The sequence below is a fragment of the Lithobates pipiens genome, unplaced genomic scaffold (assembly GCF_037356315.1).
Source record: "Lithobates pipiens isolate NorthernLeopardFrog02 unplaced genomic scaffold, aLitPip1_a1.2 Scaffold_18, whole genome shotgun sequence".
Classification (NCBI taxonomy): Eukaryota; Metazoa; Chordata; class Amphibia; order Anura; family Ranidae; genus Lithobates; species Lithobates pipiens.
Window position 1 is genome coordinate 43380732 of NW_027507758.1, and position 16641 is coordinate 43397372.

General features: G+C 50.0%; 2 protein-coding genes across 2 annotated transcripts in view; both read left to right on the forward strand.

Annotated features, from left to right (window-relative positions):
• The window catches only part of LOC143987097 (uncharacterized), a 77336-nt gene that overhangs the window by 44507 nt on the left and 16188 nt on the right, over positions 1-16641 (forward strand). Inside the window, exon 3 of the mRNA XM_077485625.1 lies at positions 1442-1542. Coding sequence (XP_077341751.1) covers positions 1442-1542 — 101 coding nt within the window. The remainder of the gene's footprint in view (positions 1-1441; positions 1543-16641) is intronic.
• The window catches only part of LOC143987101 (calmodulin, striated muscle-like), an 89412-nt gene continuing 74020 nt past the window's right edge, over positions 1250-16641 (forward strand). The window contains exon 1 of the mRNA XM_077485631.1: positions 1250-1356. The gene's annotated coding sequence lies outside the window, so the exon portion shown is untranslated. The remainder of the gene's footprint in view (positions 1357-16641) is intronic.

Genomic DNA, 16641 nt, shown 5'->3' on the forward strand with positions numbered 1-16641 from the left:
AGGGTCTGGTATGAATCTTGGGGGGACCCCACGCTGTTTTTTATATTTTTTTATTTTACATTTTGGCATGGGCTTCCCTTTAGAATCCATAGGGAACCAGAACCTTTGCTAAGTGGAAAAATGGGTTTGATAATAAAATTGGAAGTGCCACCACCCCCAGAGGGGATTCCCTTCTTGGGAAATTAATCAGTAACCTAATCAAAGTAATTAGGAGTAAAGTAACTATAATATAGAATACTAATGTGTATGTATGTATGTATGTATGTATATATATACAGTATATATATACAGTATATATATATATATATATATATATATATATATATATATATATATAGTTATTATATATAGTTAATAGAGTTCCCCCTTGCTCCTCTTGTCCCCCCTGTGCTCCTCTGGTCCCCCCTTTGTTCCTCTGGTATCCCGTGCTCCTCTGCCCCCCCCCCCATGCGCCAGCAGATCCGCCTGCTCAGCATGGGATATCTCCGCGGATCCCTGCTGAGCAGACGGATGACAGGTCTGTGTCCACTCCACCTATACAGAGAAGCACAGACACAGCCCACTTTCCTCTATGGGCAGTCGGATATAAACAACAAAAAGGGAGAGGCGCCTCTGGGTGTAGAAGTATAACAAATTTATTGAGCACAAACAGTAGACAATTCACATTTAGCAGCTTAAGAAAGGCATCTGGTAAGTCCCAACACAGTGAGAAGGTGAACGTTTCATCAGTAGACAGTCCGGTCCTGCGAGGGAAATGCTGTGTTTCCTCGTTCACTGCTCTCTTCTACACCGCTGATGTAAACAGCTGGCCATGGTGGGGAAGGGCTCAAAACGAGGCCTGGAACACTGGTGGTACAGAGGCCAGGATGGATGACGTCACTGGCATGCAACGCATTTCCTGAGCATGCGCACTGCCGATGACATGGCAGCCATGCTCCTTTTCAAGTTGGATGATGGAATTACAAGAGGCAGCCTTATACAATGTGCACGGGGCACCTACTTGGAAGCTAAACACTCCAAACCTATCCCCCAAATCTGATGATCATTCACTGAATCTGAAAAACAAAATTGCCCCCAGCAAATTCAAATTTCCCATCACAGTTGCCAAAATCATTCTTTGCCCCGGGTGAAAGAATGTCTTACATACATTATTTTAGGTGTGTACAACAATTAAGCAATCCACCCATGTTTGCATATACTGTCTTATAATAATGGATATAAATGATGTAAAAGGGACAGGATCAACTGGTTTTGACATCGATATTCTATTGGCTGCCTTTAATAACGTGTGAACAGTTCTAACTACAAATAGAGGATGTAAATCCAGTCTGGATGCGGCTTTCTTAGAACATTGGTGTCAGTGACTTCGTTCTCCAATTGTCCAAAACTCTTCTTCTGGTGCAGGTTTGAACTAAGGCTTACAGATCTTGTTTCTTTACAGGCAACGGAACAACTGACTTTCCTGAATTCTTGACTATAATGGCAAGTCATTTGGAAAATACAGAGGAGGATGTAAGGGAAGCATTCCGTGAATTTGACAAGGTAATGTCCTATCTGAGCTAGAAACATGCATGTAAATTCTATACAGTACTTATGAAGTGGTAGAGTAACTTTTCATACCTCTATTAGTGAGATTCAGACTTGGGGCAGGCAAGGTTTGTTTCAGCTTGTACATGAGTCCTTACATGTGCCTCCATGTCAGACCAGATTCCATATGTTAATGCAATGCTGTTAGAGGACAAGGTCATCTAGAGCAGTGGTTCTCAGCCTCAGTCCTCAAGTAACCCCAATAGGTCATGTTTTCCTTTATCTTGCACAGATGCTTTAAATTTAAAGTCAATGGCTTGATATTTTGGACAGCTATTTTATCTCGAAATTCACAAAATATTGCCCATTGGGGGTACTTGAAGACTGAGGGTGAGAACCACTGACCTAGAACCCAGGGCAAACATACCAAAACGATGGCTTCCCCCAAGATGTATGAGCATTATGTGTCAGTAATCATCCCCCCCCTCCAAAAAAATTAGCACTTATCTGCCTGCTTACCTTCTAAGCATAAATTCCCCCTCTGTCCAATACAAATCTGCCCCCTGCTGAAATACCCTCTGCCAACACAAATCTGTGCCCCCCCCAAGCTCAAATCCTCTCTCTCTCCAAATTCCCCCAGCACAAATCTCACCCCCAAAAAAATCACCCCTCCTAGCACAAAACTGCTCCCCTTCAAATTTCTCCTTCAAGCACAGATCCCCCCCCCCCCACTCTCAATTTTCCCTCCCAGCACAAATTCCTCCACCAATCAACCCTCCTAGCACAACCCCCAAATTTTAGCACAAATTCCCTCTCCCCTCTACCATATCACCACTTCTCGCTCAAACCCCCAAATCCCCTTTTCTAGCACAAATCCCCCCCCCCCCCCAACACAAATCCCCCAAAATCACCATTCCTAACATATCCTACAAATTTTCCCTACTAAATCAATTCTTATTCCCTGCCACCCTCCAAATTCCCCCTCTCAACAGAATCCCCCCATCTCCTTTAGGTGCCTCCCCCACCACCTCACATGATACCACAGTGCCCAGGGCAGCTGCCCTTTCTGCCCATCCCTTGTCCCGGCCCTGCTGTGAAGGGTACCTTTTAGCCATACCCAGTAGAGATTAAACCAAAAGTGATGTAATATTGTAGCTTAATCAGTTGCCGACCGGGCCATAGCCGAATGACGGCTACAGCACGGTCAGATAACTCTGGGAGGGCGTACTATGACGTCCTCCCAGAATCGCGCACCTGGTAATCTCCATGATCGTCAGGTCTCCCAGACCCGGTATGTCATGGATCGGGGTAAAGGGCACGTGATCACGCCGTCCAATGATGGTGTGATCACTTGTAAACAAACCGGAGCTTGTCCAGTTTTGCTCCTCCCCTCTCCTCACGGCGATCGGTACAGTTTGTGAGGAGAGGGAGAGAGCCGGGTGCAGCAGCACTGTGGGCTGGATGTCAAGTGCCCACAGCGATGATCTGTGCCCAGCGATGGATCATCCATCCATCATCCATGTCTCATCTATCCATCCATGCTCTATCCATGTCTCATCTATCCTTCTATGCTCCATCCATGTCTCATCTATCCGCCCATGCTCCATCCATGTCTCATCTATCCTTCTATGCTCCATCCATGTCTCATCTATCCATCCATGCTCCATCCATGTCTCATCTATCCATCTATGCTCCATCCATGTCTCATCTATCCATCTATGCTCCATCCATGTCTTATCTATCCATATATGCTCCATCCATGTCTTATCTATCCATCTATGCTCCATCCATGTCTCATCTATCCTTCTATGCTCCATCCATGTCTCATCTATCCATCCATGCTCCATCCATGTCTCATCTATCCATCTATGCTCCATCCATGTCTTATCTATTCATATATGCTCCATCCATGTCTTATCTATCCATCTATGCTCCATCCATGTCCCATCCATGCAGTGGCATATCCAGGGTATGGCACATATGGCAAGTGCCATGGGCGCCATATGAAGTGGGCGCTGCTGAGTGGCTGGGCAGCAAGGTTTTGCCCTGCATAATTATGTTGCTTATATGTCAACTTGTGGCTTAATAGGACCTGCAACAGTGTAAACATCCAGGGATTGAGGAGCAAGCCAGCTGGATGTGCACTGTGCAGCTCCAATGAAAGACTTCACCTGTCACATCCAAGCTGTGATGTCGGGTATGGGTGGGACTGCTACTCAGACCCGCCCCTCTGTCAAACACAGTGTAATGAAAGAGCTGACTCACATGGTACTTCATTACATGTAATGCTCCTCCCACTCCCTATCACATCCCGCACACCACACCTCCCCATTCCTCCCTTGCACAGAGCACAGTAGCCCCTCCCCTCTAGAACGTTGTATCTAAGCCCCGCCCCTCCCCTACCTCCTTTCCTACATGAGCAGCTTCTGTTAGTATACACAGGGAGAACTCTGTAGGTGAATGTAAGGTGAGTGTATAGTGAGAGGAGGCTGAGCTCTGATTGGACAGTGGGGAATCAGACATTCACAGGAGGAACTACAGGTCCCAGCATGTCAGCTGTATTTTGGGGAGGTTTATTATTGTGCCATCACTATGTACAGTGCTGAGGACATCACTTCCTGTGTACTACATGCTGTGTGATGTTCCATCTACTCACTGTGCTGGTGGGGGGGATGATGTATCAGGCTGGTCTCCCCCTCAGCTGTCTGTATGTATTGGAGGGATCTCTATATCTCTCTGCAGATTGGATCTGTCCAGTGTGTGGGCTCCGGGGCCCCCTACAGGAGATCTGAGAGGGGGATCAGGCACCTAGGGGTGTCAGGCAGTAAAGAGAACCTGTCACTGTCATTCAGATCAAAGTAAAAGGTAAGTACTATAGCTGAGCACCTCCATTGCTGACACCATCCCTGCACTCAACTGCTGTCTGTCTGTTTGTAAGTAGGGATGAGCTTCGAGTTCGAGTTGAACTCATGTTCTACTCGAACATTGCCTGTTTGCCTGTTCAGCGAACAGTGAACAATTTGGGCTGTTCGCAGCAAATTCGAAAAGCTGGAACACCCTATACAAGTCTATGGGAGAAATCTAAAGTGCTCATTTTAAAGGGTAATATGCAGGTTACTGTCCTAAAAAGTGTTTGGGGACCCGGGTCCTGCCCCAGGGGACATGCAAAAAAAAGTTTTAGGCTGGGTTCACACTGCTGCGGGTGGGAGATCCGGATGTGATTCGCACCGCACTGCAGTGCAAATCACATCCGATCTCCGTAGCGATGCGAGTTCAGCCATACAGATAGTATGGCTGAATTCGCATTGCTCCCGCAGCAAACTCGCACGGGACCCTTTTTTTGGTCCGCAGCAGAATCGGATCGCATGGGTGTTCACACCATGCGATCCGATTCCTGTGCGAGTGTGCAGATCGCACTGCGATATGCGGACGGATCTGGGGGTGTCATTAACATATCATTGACACTCCCAGCCGTCCGCATAGGGCAGTGTGAACTGCCGGCGGGAGGTATGCGATGCGGGAAAACGCCGCTATAGTGTGAACCTAGCCTTAAAAACGGCCGTTTTTTCAGGAGCAGTGATTTTAATAATGATTAAAGTGAAACAATAAAAGTGTAATATTCCTTTAAATTTCGTAGCTGGGGGGTATCTATAGTATGCCTGTGAAGGGACGCATGTTTCTGGTGCTTAGAACTGTCCCTGCACAAAGTGTCATTTGTGCAGGAAAAAAAGTCCTTTAAAATCACTTGCGGCTAAATTGTCGGCTCCCCGTAATACAGAGAACACTCAATGAGTGTTCTCTGTATTAGCCGACAATTCATTCATTCATTGATAAAAAAAAAAAAACGTGGGGGTTCCCCTAAATTCAATTACCAGGCCCTTCAGGTCTGACATGGATATTAAGGGGAACCCCTATCAAATTAAAAAAAAAATTGACGTGGGGTCCCCCTAAAAATCCATACCAGACCCTTTATCCGAGCACGCAACCTGGCAGGCCGCAGAAAAAGAGGGGGGGGGGGACGAGAGAGCAGCCCCCCTCCCTCCTGAACCGTACCAGGCCACATACCCTCAACATTGGGAGGATACGAAATTTAAAGGAATATTACACTTTTATTGTTTCACTTTAATCATTATTAAAATCACTGCTCCTGAAAAAACTGCCGTTTTTAAAACTTTTTTTTGCATTGATCCATGTCCCCTGGGGCAGGACCCGGGTCCCCAAACACTTTTTAGGACAGTAACTTGCATATTACCCTTTAAAATGAGCACTTTAGATTGTGAACGTTCGAGTCCCATAGACTTTAACAGGGTTCTAAAGTTCACACGAAGTTTAGGTCTGTTCGCAGGTTCTGGTGCGAACCGAACAGGGGGGTGTTCGGCTCATCCCTATTTGTAAGGCACCTGGTGAATGCTTTGCTCTGTGCCAATGCCCATCCCTGGTGTGGGGAGACATTAAAGCTGATAGTTACCTGAAAATCTAATCGGGTACACACTATTCAATTTTTCTCATTCAACCATCATGCTGAACTGACAAAAAAAACTGACAGCTCTGGGCAAATATTTCATTACACTGGTTGTTTGACAGAGGGGTGGGTCTGAGTATCAGTCCCGCCCATAACCAACATCACAGCTTGGATGTGACAGGTGAAGTCTCTGATTGGAGCTGCACAGTGCACATCCAGCTGGCTTGCTAACCAATCCCTGGATGGTCACACTGCTGCAGGTCCTAATCAGCCAGAAGGTGACATACATTGCTGGCTGGGACAAAGCTGTAAAGTGTCAGGATCAATGGTCTGTTCCCATCCTCAGCCTTGTGTAACCTGCACTCACACATCACAATTTTCACTGACTTCACTTACTCACTCTGCAGGTAATGCATTCCTGAATCCTTCTACACTTTGTGTAATGCACACTTTCATCGTTTATGCAAAACCATTTGTAATGGAAGCTTTTTTTTTTTATAGTGCCAGGGTTTGCATGTGTCCGTGAGACTCTATCTTGTGGCACAGCAATCAAAGCATATGTTAGAGGTACAAGCAAACCTGGGTTTTGTTTAGCCAGCCCAATTAAGCCCCCCCCCCCCCCCCCCCCCGTTGAGAGTTTGATCACATCCACTTTTGCCACAGTGCACGTAGCGTGCCATTGGATGCTTCCTCCCTCAACTGTCCCTCATTCTAAAGTTCAAAAGTTGGGAGGTATGGTCTTTTCTGCCATAAAAGCCTGTTACGGGCAGCGATAGCCGTGGGCCAGCCATGCAACCGTTCCGCCGAAGCCTGCAGGGCTTGACGGGACAGCGCATGTGCAGTAACGTAGTTTCGCCACCCGGTGCCATTTTTAAATGGAAGGCACTCGTTCTCAGCGGTGCTACATCGGCGCAACGGTGCAGAGAGGAGGCACAGGCCACAGGGGGCCACAGTTTCAGTGTTTGCCACAGGCACCATTTTCACTACATACGCCTCTGCATCCATGCTCCTCCGTGCACCATCCATGGCTCATCCATCCATCAATGCTCCATCCATTCTCCATGCATGCTCCATCCATTCTCCATGCATGCTCCATCCATGACTCATTCATCCATCCATGCTCTATCCAAAGCTCATCCATCCATCTGTGCTCCATCCATGCTCCATTCATGGCTCATCCGTCCGTGCTCCATCTGTGCTCCATCCATGGCTCATCCATGCTTCATCCATGGCTTATCCATCCCCATTCATGGCTCATCCATCCCCATCCATGGCTCATTCATGCTCACCCATCCCCATCCATGGCTCATTCATGATCATCCAGGCCACATCAGTGATTACTCATGCCACATCCATGCGACATCAGTGGTCATCCATGCCACATTAATGATCATCCGTGCCACATTGGTAGTCATCCATGCTACATCCATGCCACATCAGTGCTCACCCGTGCCACATCAGTTCTCATCCATGCCAAATCCATGCCACATCTGTGCCACATTAGTGTTTATCCATGCCACATTAGTTCTCATCCGTGTCACCTCCATGCCACATCAGTTCTCATTTGTGCCACACCCATGCCACATCAGTAGCTATATTGCTCTTCTGTAATAGAGTTTTCAGTCAGCTGTAGGAGATTTTGGGTGTTGTCTGCATGCCCTGACCACGGTATACACCATTATATCCACCTATATAGCTCTTCTCTAATTGAGCCATCTGCCATCTGCAGGAGTTAGTTGGTGTTGTGTGCCTCCAGCACAGCACAGTATACACCAGTATCTACCCTTTAATTCCTGTTCTATAATAAAGGCATCTGCAGGAGTTAGTGGGTGTTGTGTGCCTCCAGCACAATATACACTACCCAATTGCTGGTTTTCCCATCTCCCTTCAGGCCATTACCATGTCTGGAAGGCCAACAAGGAGAGGCAGACAGGCACGAGCCAATAAAAGAGGGCAAGCAGGCTCTGTGTCTAGAGACAACAGTGTTGGTCGTGGACGCGGTGCATCGTCATCAGCACGTGGCCATGAGACATGCTTGTCCTTAATTTCGGCAGCTGGACGTGTTGAGCCGCATCATGCCGAAGACTTGGTAGAGTGGATGACCAAGCCCTCTTCATCCTCCTCATCCTCTCTCACCCATGCTCAGGGTACTAGCAAAGCAGCTCCCATTGCATCCTCTTCCCTCGTCTCAATGTCATCATCAGTGACTCCTTCCCTAGACCCACCACGTCCTCCTGAGGAGTCCCCTGAACTCTTTGAGCACAGTGTTGGGTACATGCTCCAGGAGGATGCCCAGTGTTTTGTGGGCTCTGATGATGATACTCAGCTAGAGGAAGGCAGTAGCGTTAGCGCAGAGAGAGGGGATGCTCAAGAAGGACAGCAATCTGGCAGTCATGTTTCACAAGCTGCAGCATACTGCCAGGTTTGCTTCAGCGATGAAGAGGGAGGGGATGATGAGGGCACTGACTCCACGTGGGTGCCTGGTAGGCGAGAGAAGGGGGAGGAGGCACATGTCCAACGAGGCAGGATGCCCTCCGGGGGCCAGCTTAGGGGCAGCACACTGACTGAATCACACCGCAGAGCTCCGCCTGTGCAGGGTGCTGCCTCTGCCCGTTATTCTAAAAGTTCTTTAGTGTGGGCCTTTTTTGAGACGAGTGCATCAGATCGCACTGCTGCTATTTGCAACATATGTCTCAAGCGTATCTCGCGTGGCCAAAACATCAGCCGCTTGGGCACCACATGCTTGACCAGACATATGTTGACCTGCCATGCAGCTTGTTGGCAAGCGTACCTCAAAGACCCACACCAAAGAACAAAGCGGACCTCTCCTTGCTCCTCATCAGCTGGGTTCTCCAACCCCACTAGACCTTCAGTCCTCTCTGAAACCTGCTCTGAGAGGAATGAATGTGTAGAATTAGGTATGTCACAGCCAAGTGCTTCCCGGCACTCTGCTAGCAGTACACCCACGTCCGATTATAGCAGGCAAATTTCCCTGCCCCAGCTGCTGGACCGTCAAAAGAAGTTCACTCCCAGCCATCCACATACCCAGCGGTTGAATGCTAGCTTGGCTAAATTGCTAGCACTTCAACTGCTGCCTTTTTAGTTGGTAGACTCGGCCCCCTTCCGTGAGTTTGTACAATGTGCGGTTCCTCAGTGGCAGGTCCCCAAACGCTACTTTTTCTTAAGGAAGGCGATTCCGGCTCTCTACTGGCATGTGGAAGGCAATGTCCTTGCCTCGCTGGACAGGGCGGACAACGGTAAGGTGCATATTACCGCTGACTCATGGTCCAGCAGGCATGGACAGGGACGTTACCTGTCTTTCATGGCCCATTGGGTCACTCTTCTGGCAGCTGGGAAGGATGCAGGACAAGGTGCAGTAGTGTTGGAGGTTGTTCCGCCACCACGCCTCCAAAATGCTACTACTGGTTGTGACACACCTCTCTCCTCCACTCCCTCCTCTTCTTCTTCCTCCATGGCCTCTTCCAGTGCTCTGTCCTCAGAACCAGTGCTCCGTAGGCGTTCAAGGGGCTACGCAAGTACGCAGGCAAAACGATGCAAAAGCCGTGCTTGCGCTGGTTTGTTTGGGGGACAGGAGCCACACTGGGGCAGATATTTTGTCAGCTCTGCAGGGGCAGGCCGAGAGGTGGTTGACGCCACGCCAGCTTAAGCCAGGATTGGTGGTTTGTGACAATGGCACCAACCTCCTCTCCGCCCTCCAATAGGGACAACTGACCCATGTGTCCTGTGTAGCTCACGTCCTTAACCTGGCGGTGCAGCGGTTCTTGGGCAGGTACCCGGGCTTACAGGATGTGCTGAAGCAGGCCAGGAAAGTCTGTGTGCATTTCCGCCGATCATTTAATGCCTGTGCTCGGCTGGCTGAGCTCCAAAAGGAGTTGAACTTGCCCAAGAACTGCCTTATATGTGACATGCCCACCAGGTGGAACTCAACATTGGCCGTGCTGCAGCGGCTGCACACACAGCAGAGGGCCATCAATGAGTACCTGTGCGACTACGGCACCAGGACAGGGTCAGGGGAGCTCGGTTTTTTCTCACCACGCCAGTGGGGCATGATCAAGGATGCATGCACTGTCCTGTCACCGTTTGAGGAGGCCACAAGGATGGTGAGCAATGACAGTGCATGCATCAGTGACACTGTACCTCTTGTCCACCTCTTGGAGCATGCGCTGCGTGGAATAATGGACAGGGCACTTGAGGCAGAACAGAGACAGGAAGAGGAGGACTTCCTTGCCTGTCAAGGCCCCCTTTATCCAGACAGTGTTCCTGCTGTCCCACCCATCACACAGGAAGAGGAAGAGGAGGAGGATGATTGTGTCAGCATAGAGGTGGAGGCTGGCACTCAGCATCAGCAGCAGCAGCAGTCTTGTAGGGATGGTTTACAGTCCCAAGAAACCCGTGGACTTGTACGTGGCTGGGAGGAGGTAGCTGCAGATCATGTTGTCCTTAGTGACCCAAAGGACTCCAGACCGAATGCCCCAGCTAACCTATGCTGCATGGCCTCCCTGATCCTGCAAAGCCTGTGGAAGGATCCTCGTATTCTTTGGAACAAGGAGAGGGACCATTACTGGCTGGCCACTCTCCTTGATCCACGGTACAAGGGTAAGGTTGCCGACCTCATCTTGCCTTCGCAGAGGGAGCAGAGGAAGAGACCTCTCCGGGAGGTCTTGCAGAAAGGTCTGTGCAACGCGTTCCCAGAGTCTGGGAGGTTACAAACTCCTGGTCCTGAACAACGTGTTGCTGAGGCATCGGTCAGAAGGAGTGGTGGAGAAGGTGGCCGTCTGACCGATGCGTTCAGACAATTTTTTAGTCCGCAGCCCCAAGGTATGATCGGTTCCAGCAACCATCGCCAGCGTCTGATTTACATGCTGCTGGATAGGGATGAGCCGAACACCCCCCGGTTCGGTTCGTACCAGAACTTTCGAACGGACCCCACGTTTGTTACGAACGTTAGCACCCCATTGAAGTCTATGGGACTCGAACGTTCGAAATGAAAAGTGCTAATTTTAACGGCTAATATGCAAGATACTGTCCTAAAAAGGGTTTGGGGACCTGGCTCCTGCCCCAGGGGACATGGGTCAATGCCTAAAATGTTTTTAAAAATGGCCGTTTTGGTGGGAGCACTGATTTTAATGACGATTAAAGTGAAAAAAAAAGTGAAATATTCCTATAAATATGGTGCCTGGGGGGTGTCTGTAGTATGCCTGTGAAGTGCCACGTGTTTCCCGTGTTTAGAACAGTCCCTGCACAAAATGACATTTAACGGAAATAACACCATTTAAAACTGCTTGCGGTTTTAATGTTATATCTGGTTCCTGCAATATGGTTGAAAATCATTCAGAAAAATGGCATGGGTAGCCCTCCCTGCCCATTACCAGCCTATTTGGGTCTTGTACGCATATTATGGGTTACCCTGTACCCATATTAAAAAAAGGAAATGCGTGTGGCCCCCAGGCCCTATATACTCAGAACAGCAGTATACAGGCGGTGCAAACAAGACAGGGACTGTGTAGGTTTGTTGTGTTAAGTTGAATCTGTTTGTAATTTTCAACTGGTACATTTTTAAAGTGTAGCTCCAGTCAAAAAAACGATTTTTACGCTTTTTGGAAAACATAGGGAAGGGTTATCACCCCTGTATAATTTGTTTTGTCGTCCATCTTTTTTCATCTCACTTGCTGTTGTCTCCTTCCGTTTGCAAGTAGGAGATGTTTGTAAGTTGGATGTTTGAAAGTAGGGGCCTGCCCTATATGCTCTGCAGAAATGGCGGAACAAGGTGTTGGTTTTGCCACAACATTGTAAGCCCTCAAAGTGACTCTTGGTGGGCGCTGGAGCGCCCTGCTGTGAACGATTATATCAAGAATTGTAATTACATGCCATTGTTGAACAGTGGTAGAAAAATTTACCTTTGGTGGTTGTGGTGCTGGTGCCACAACACTATAAGTCCTCACCGTTACTCTGGGTGGGCACAGGAAGGGGCCCTCCTGTGAAATATTATATCAAGAATTGTAATTACATGTCCCTGTTAAACAGGGGCAGACAAATTGGGCCTTAGGCACTGGTGCTGGTGCCACCACACTGCAACCTCTGCCATATACTCTAGTTTTATTGCAGGAATTAGCCCTGCTGCAAAGCATTGCATCAAAAATTGTACTTAAACGCCCCTGTTAAACAGGGGCAGAAAAATTGGGCCTTAGGCACTGGTGCTGGTGCCACCACACTGCAACCTCTGCCATATACTCTAGTTTTATTGCAGGAATTAGCCCTGCTGCAAAGCATTGCATCAAAAATTGTAATTAAACGCCCCTGTTAAACAGGGGCAGAAAAATTGGGCTGCTGGCATCACCCAGAACCAAAAATGTTCTTCCAACATATCAGCGGAGGAGGAAGAGGATAGACAATCAACATAACAGGACAGTCACTCAGCATAGGCAGTCTTGAAGGGATGTGGTATTTCAAAAAAAATTATTCGGTTACATCAGCTTCAGGTGCTTGGTAGCTGTGGGTGATCCAAGACTGATTCATCTTGATGAAGGTCAGTCGATCAACTGATTCGGTGGACAGGCGCACCCTGTGATCGGTAACAAAGCCACCAGCAGCACTGAAGGTGCGTTCCGAAAGAACGCTGGATGCAGGACAGGCCAGTAGCTCAATTGCATACTGTGCAAGCTCTGGCCAGTGATCCATCCTCAAGACCCAGTAAGCCAGAGGATTTTCGGTGGGAAAGGTGTCCAAGTCTGACCTTGCCCCTAGGTATTCCTGCACCATGTAAATCAGACGCTGGCGATGGGTGCTGGAACCAATCATACCTTGGGGCTGCGGACTAAAAAATTGTCTGAAAGCATCAGTCAGACGGCCACCTTCTCCACCGCTCCTTCTGACCGATGCCTCAGCAACACGTTGTCCAGGACCAGGAGTTTGTAACCTCCCAGTCTCTGGGAACGCGTTGCACAGAGCTTTCTGCAAGGCCCCCCGGAGATGTCTCATCCTCTGCTCCCTCTGCGATGGCAAGATAAGGTCGGCAACCTTACCCTTGTACCGTGGATCAAGGAGAGTGGCCAGCCAATAATGGTCCCTCTCCTTGATCCGAAGAATACGAGGATCCTTCCGCAGGCTTTGCAGGATCAGGGAGGCCATGCAGCGTAGGTTAGCTGAGGCATTCGGTCCGGAGTCCTCTGGGTCACTAAGGACAACATGATCCGCAGCTACCTCCTCCCAGCCACGTACAAGTCCACGTGTTTCTTGGGACTGTAAATCATCCCTACAAGACTGCTGCTGCTGATGCTGAGTGCCAGCCTCCACCTCCATGCTGACACAATCATCCTCCTCCTCCTCTTCCTCCTCCTCATCCTCTTCCTGTGTGATGGGTGGCACAGCAGGAACACTGTCTGGATAAAGGGGGCCTTGAGAGGCAAGGAAGTCCTCCTCTTCCTGCCTCTGTTCTGCCTCAAGTGCCCTGTCCATTATTCCACGCAGTGTATGCTCCAAGAGGTGGACAAGAGGTACAGTGTCACTGATGCATGCACTGTCACTGCTCACCATCCTTGTGGCCTCCTCAAACGGTGACAGGACAGTGCATGCATCCCTGATCATGCCCCACTGGCGTGGTGAGAAAAAACCAAGCTCCCCTGACCCTGTCCTGGTGCCGTAGTCGCACAGGTACTCATTGATGGCCCTCTGCTGCGTGTGCAGCCGCTGCAGCATGGCCAATGTTGAGTTCCATCTGGTGGGCATGTCACATATAAGGCGGTTCTTGGGCAGGTTCAACTCCTTTTGGAGCTCAGCCAGCCGAGCACAGGCATTAAATGATCGGCGGAAATGCACACAGACTTTCCTGGCCTGCTTCAGGACATCCTGTAAGCCGGGGTACCTGCCCAAGAACCGCTGCACCACCAGGTTAAGGACGTGAGCTACACAGGGCACATGGGTCAGTTGTCCCTGTCGGAGGGCGGAGAGGAGGTTGGTGCCATTGTCGCAAACCACCATTCCTGGCTTAAGCTGGTGTGGCGTCAACCACCTCTCGGCCTGCCCCTGCAGAGCTGACAAAACATCCGCCCCAGTGTGGCTCCTGTCCCCCAAACAAACCAGCGCAAGCACGGCATGGCATCGTTTTGCTTGCGTAGCCCCTGGAACGCCTACGGCGCACCGCTGGTTCTGAGGACAGAGCACTGGAAGAGGCCATGGAGGAAGAAGAAGAGGAGGGGGTGGAGGAGAGAGGTGTGTCACAACCAATAGTAGCATTTTGGAGGCGTGGTGGCGGAACAACCTCCAACACTACTGCACCTTGTCCTGCATCCTTCCCAGCAGCCAGAAGAGTGACCCAATGGGCCGTGAAAGACAGGTAACGTCCCTGTCCATGCCTGCTGGACCATGAGTCAGCGGTAATATGCACCTTACCGCTGACCGCCCTGTCCAGCGAGGCAAGGACATTGCCTTCCACATGCCGGTAGAGAGCCGGAATCACCTTCCGTGAGAAAAAGTGGCGTTTGGGGACCTGCCACTGAGGAACCGCACATTGTACAAACTCACGGAAGGGGGCCGAGTCTACCAACTGAAAAGGCAGCAGTTGAAGTGCTAGCAATTTAGCCAAGCTAGCATTCAACCGCTGGGCATGTGGATGGCTGGGAGTAAACTTCTTCCGCCGGTCCAGCAGCTGGGGCAGGGACATTTGCCTGCTATAATCGGAAGTGGGTGTACCGCTAGCAGAGTTCCCGGAAGCACTTGGCTGTGACACACCTAATTCTACACCTTCATTCCTCTCAGAGCAGGTTTCAGAGAGGACTGAAGGTCTAGTGGGGTTGGAGATGCCAGCTGATGAGGAGCAAGGAGAGGTCCGCTTTGTTCTTTGGTGTGGGTCTTTGAGGTACGCTTGCCAACGAGCTGCATGGCAGGTCAACATATGTCTGGTCAAGCATGTGGTGCCCAAGCGGCTGATGTTTTGGCCACGTGAGATACGCTTGAGACATATGTTGCAAATAGCAGCGGTGCGATCTGATGCACTCGTCTCAAAAAAGGCCCACACCAAAGAACTTTTAGAATAACGCGCAGAGGCAGCGCTCTGCACAGGCGGAGCTCTGCGGTGTGATTCAGTCGGTGTGCTGCCCCTAAGCTGGCCCCCGGAGGGCATCCTGCCTCGTTGGACATGTGCCTCCTCCTCCTCCTCCCTCCTTCCAGGCACCCACGTGGAGTCAGTGCCCTCATCATCCCCCTCCCTCTTCATCGCTGTAGCAAACCTGGCAGTATGCTGCAGCTTGTGGAACATGACTGCCAGATTGCTGTCCTTCTTGAGCATCCCCTCTCTCTGTGCTCACGCTACTGCCTTCCTCTAGCTGAGTGTCATCATCAGAGCCCACCAAACACTGGGCATCCTCCTGGAGCATGTACCCAACACTGTGCTCAAAGAGTTCAGGAGACTCCTCAGGAGGACGTGGTGGGTCTAGGGAAGGAGTCACTGATGATGACATTGAGAGGAGGGAAGACGATGCGTTGGCAGCTGCTTTGCGACTACCCTGAGACTGGGTGAGAGAGGATGAGGAGGATGAAGAGGGCTTGGTCATCCACTCTACCAAGTCGTTGGCATGTTGCGGTTCAACATGTCCAGCTGCCGAAAAGAAGGACAAGCATGTCCCATGGCCACGTGCTGATGACAATGCACCGCGTCCACGACCAGCACTGTTGTCTCTAGACACAGAGCCTGCTTGCCCTCTTTTATCGGCTCGCGCCTGTCTGCGTCTCCTTGCTGGCCTTCCAGACATGGTAATGGCCTGAAGGGAGTTGGGTAAAACAGCAGTTGGGTAGTTTATATTGTGCTGGAGGCACACAACACCCACTAACTCCTGCAGATGCCTTTTTTATAGAACAGCAGAGATAAAGGGGTATATACAGATGTATACTGTGCTGTGCTGGAGGCACACACAACTTCCAATAACTCCTGCAGATGGCAATTGGGCTCAAATAGAGAACAGCTATGTAGGTGGATTATAGCGGTATGTACTGGGTACAGAGCACGCAGACAGCACGCACTATCTCCTAACACTACTGACTGCAAGCTCTATTATTAAAGATAGATCACTAGCTATATAGGTGAGGTGAATATAGTGGTGTATACTGCGGTCAGGGCACAGACAATAACCACTACACAACAGCAAGATAGGAAATCAGCCAAAAACGATCGGTGTGTACTGTGTTGAAGGTACACAGAACACCCACTGCTTCAGATGCCAACACACTACACGAGGCCGCCTTAATGGCGGCCTTATATAGTGTGGGGCGTGCACTACACAGCCTGAGCTATGATTGGCCACAGGCATCCTGCCTGTGGCCAATCATGGCTCTCCTCGCTGCTGGCGCTGCGATTGGCCAAGCATGCGGGGTCACAGTGCATGCTTGGCCAATCATGAGCCAGCAATGCACTGCGCCATCGCAGTGCATTGTGGGCCGTGAGCGCCATGCGAATTTTGACGCGAACGGACCAAGTGTTCGGATTTCGCAGAACGGACGAACAGCCAATGTTCGAGTCGAACGTACGTTCGACTCGAACACGAAGCTCATCCCTACTGCTGGAATACCTAGGGGCAAGGTCAGACTTGGACACCTTTCCCACCGAAAATCCTCTGGCTTACTGGGTCTTGAGGATGGAT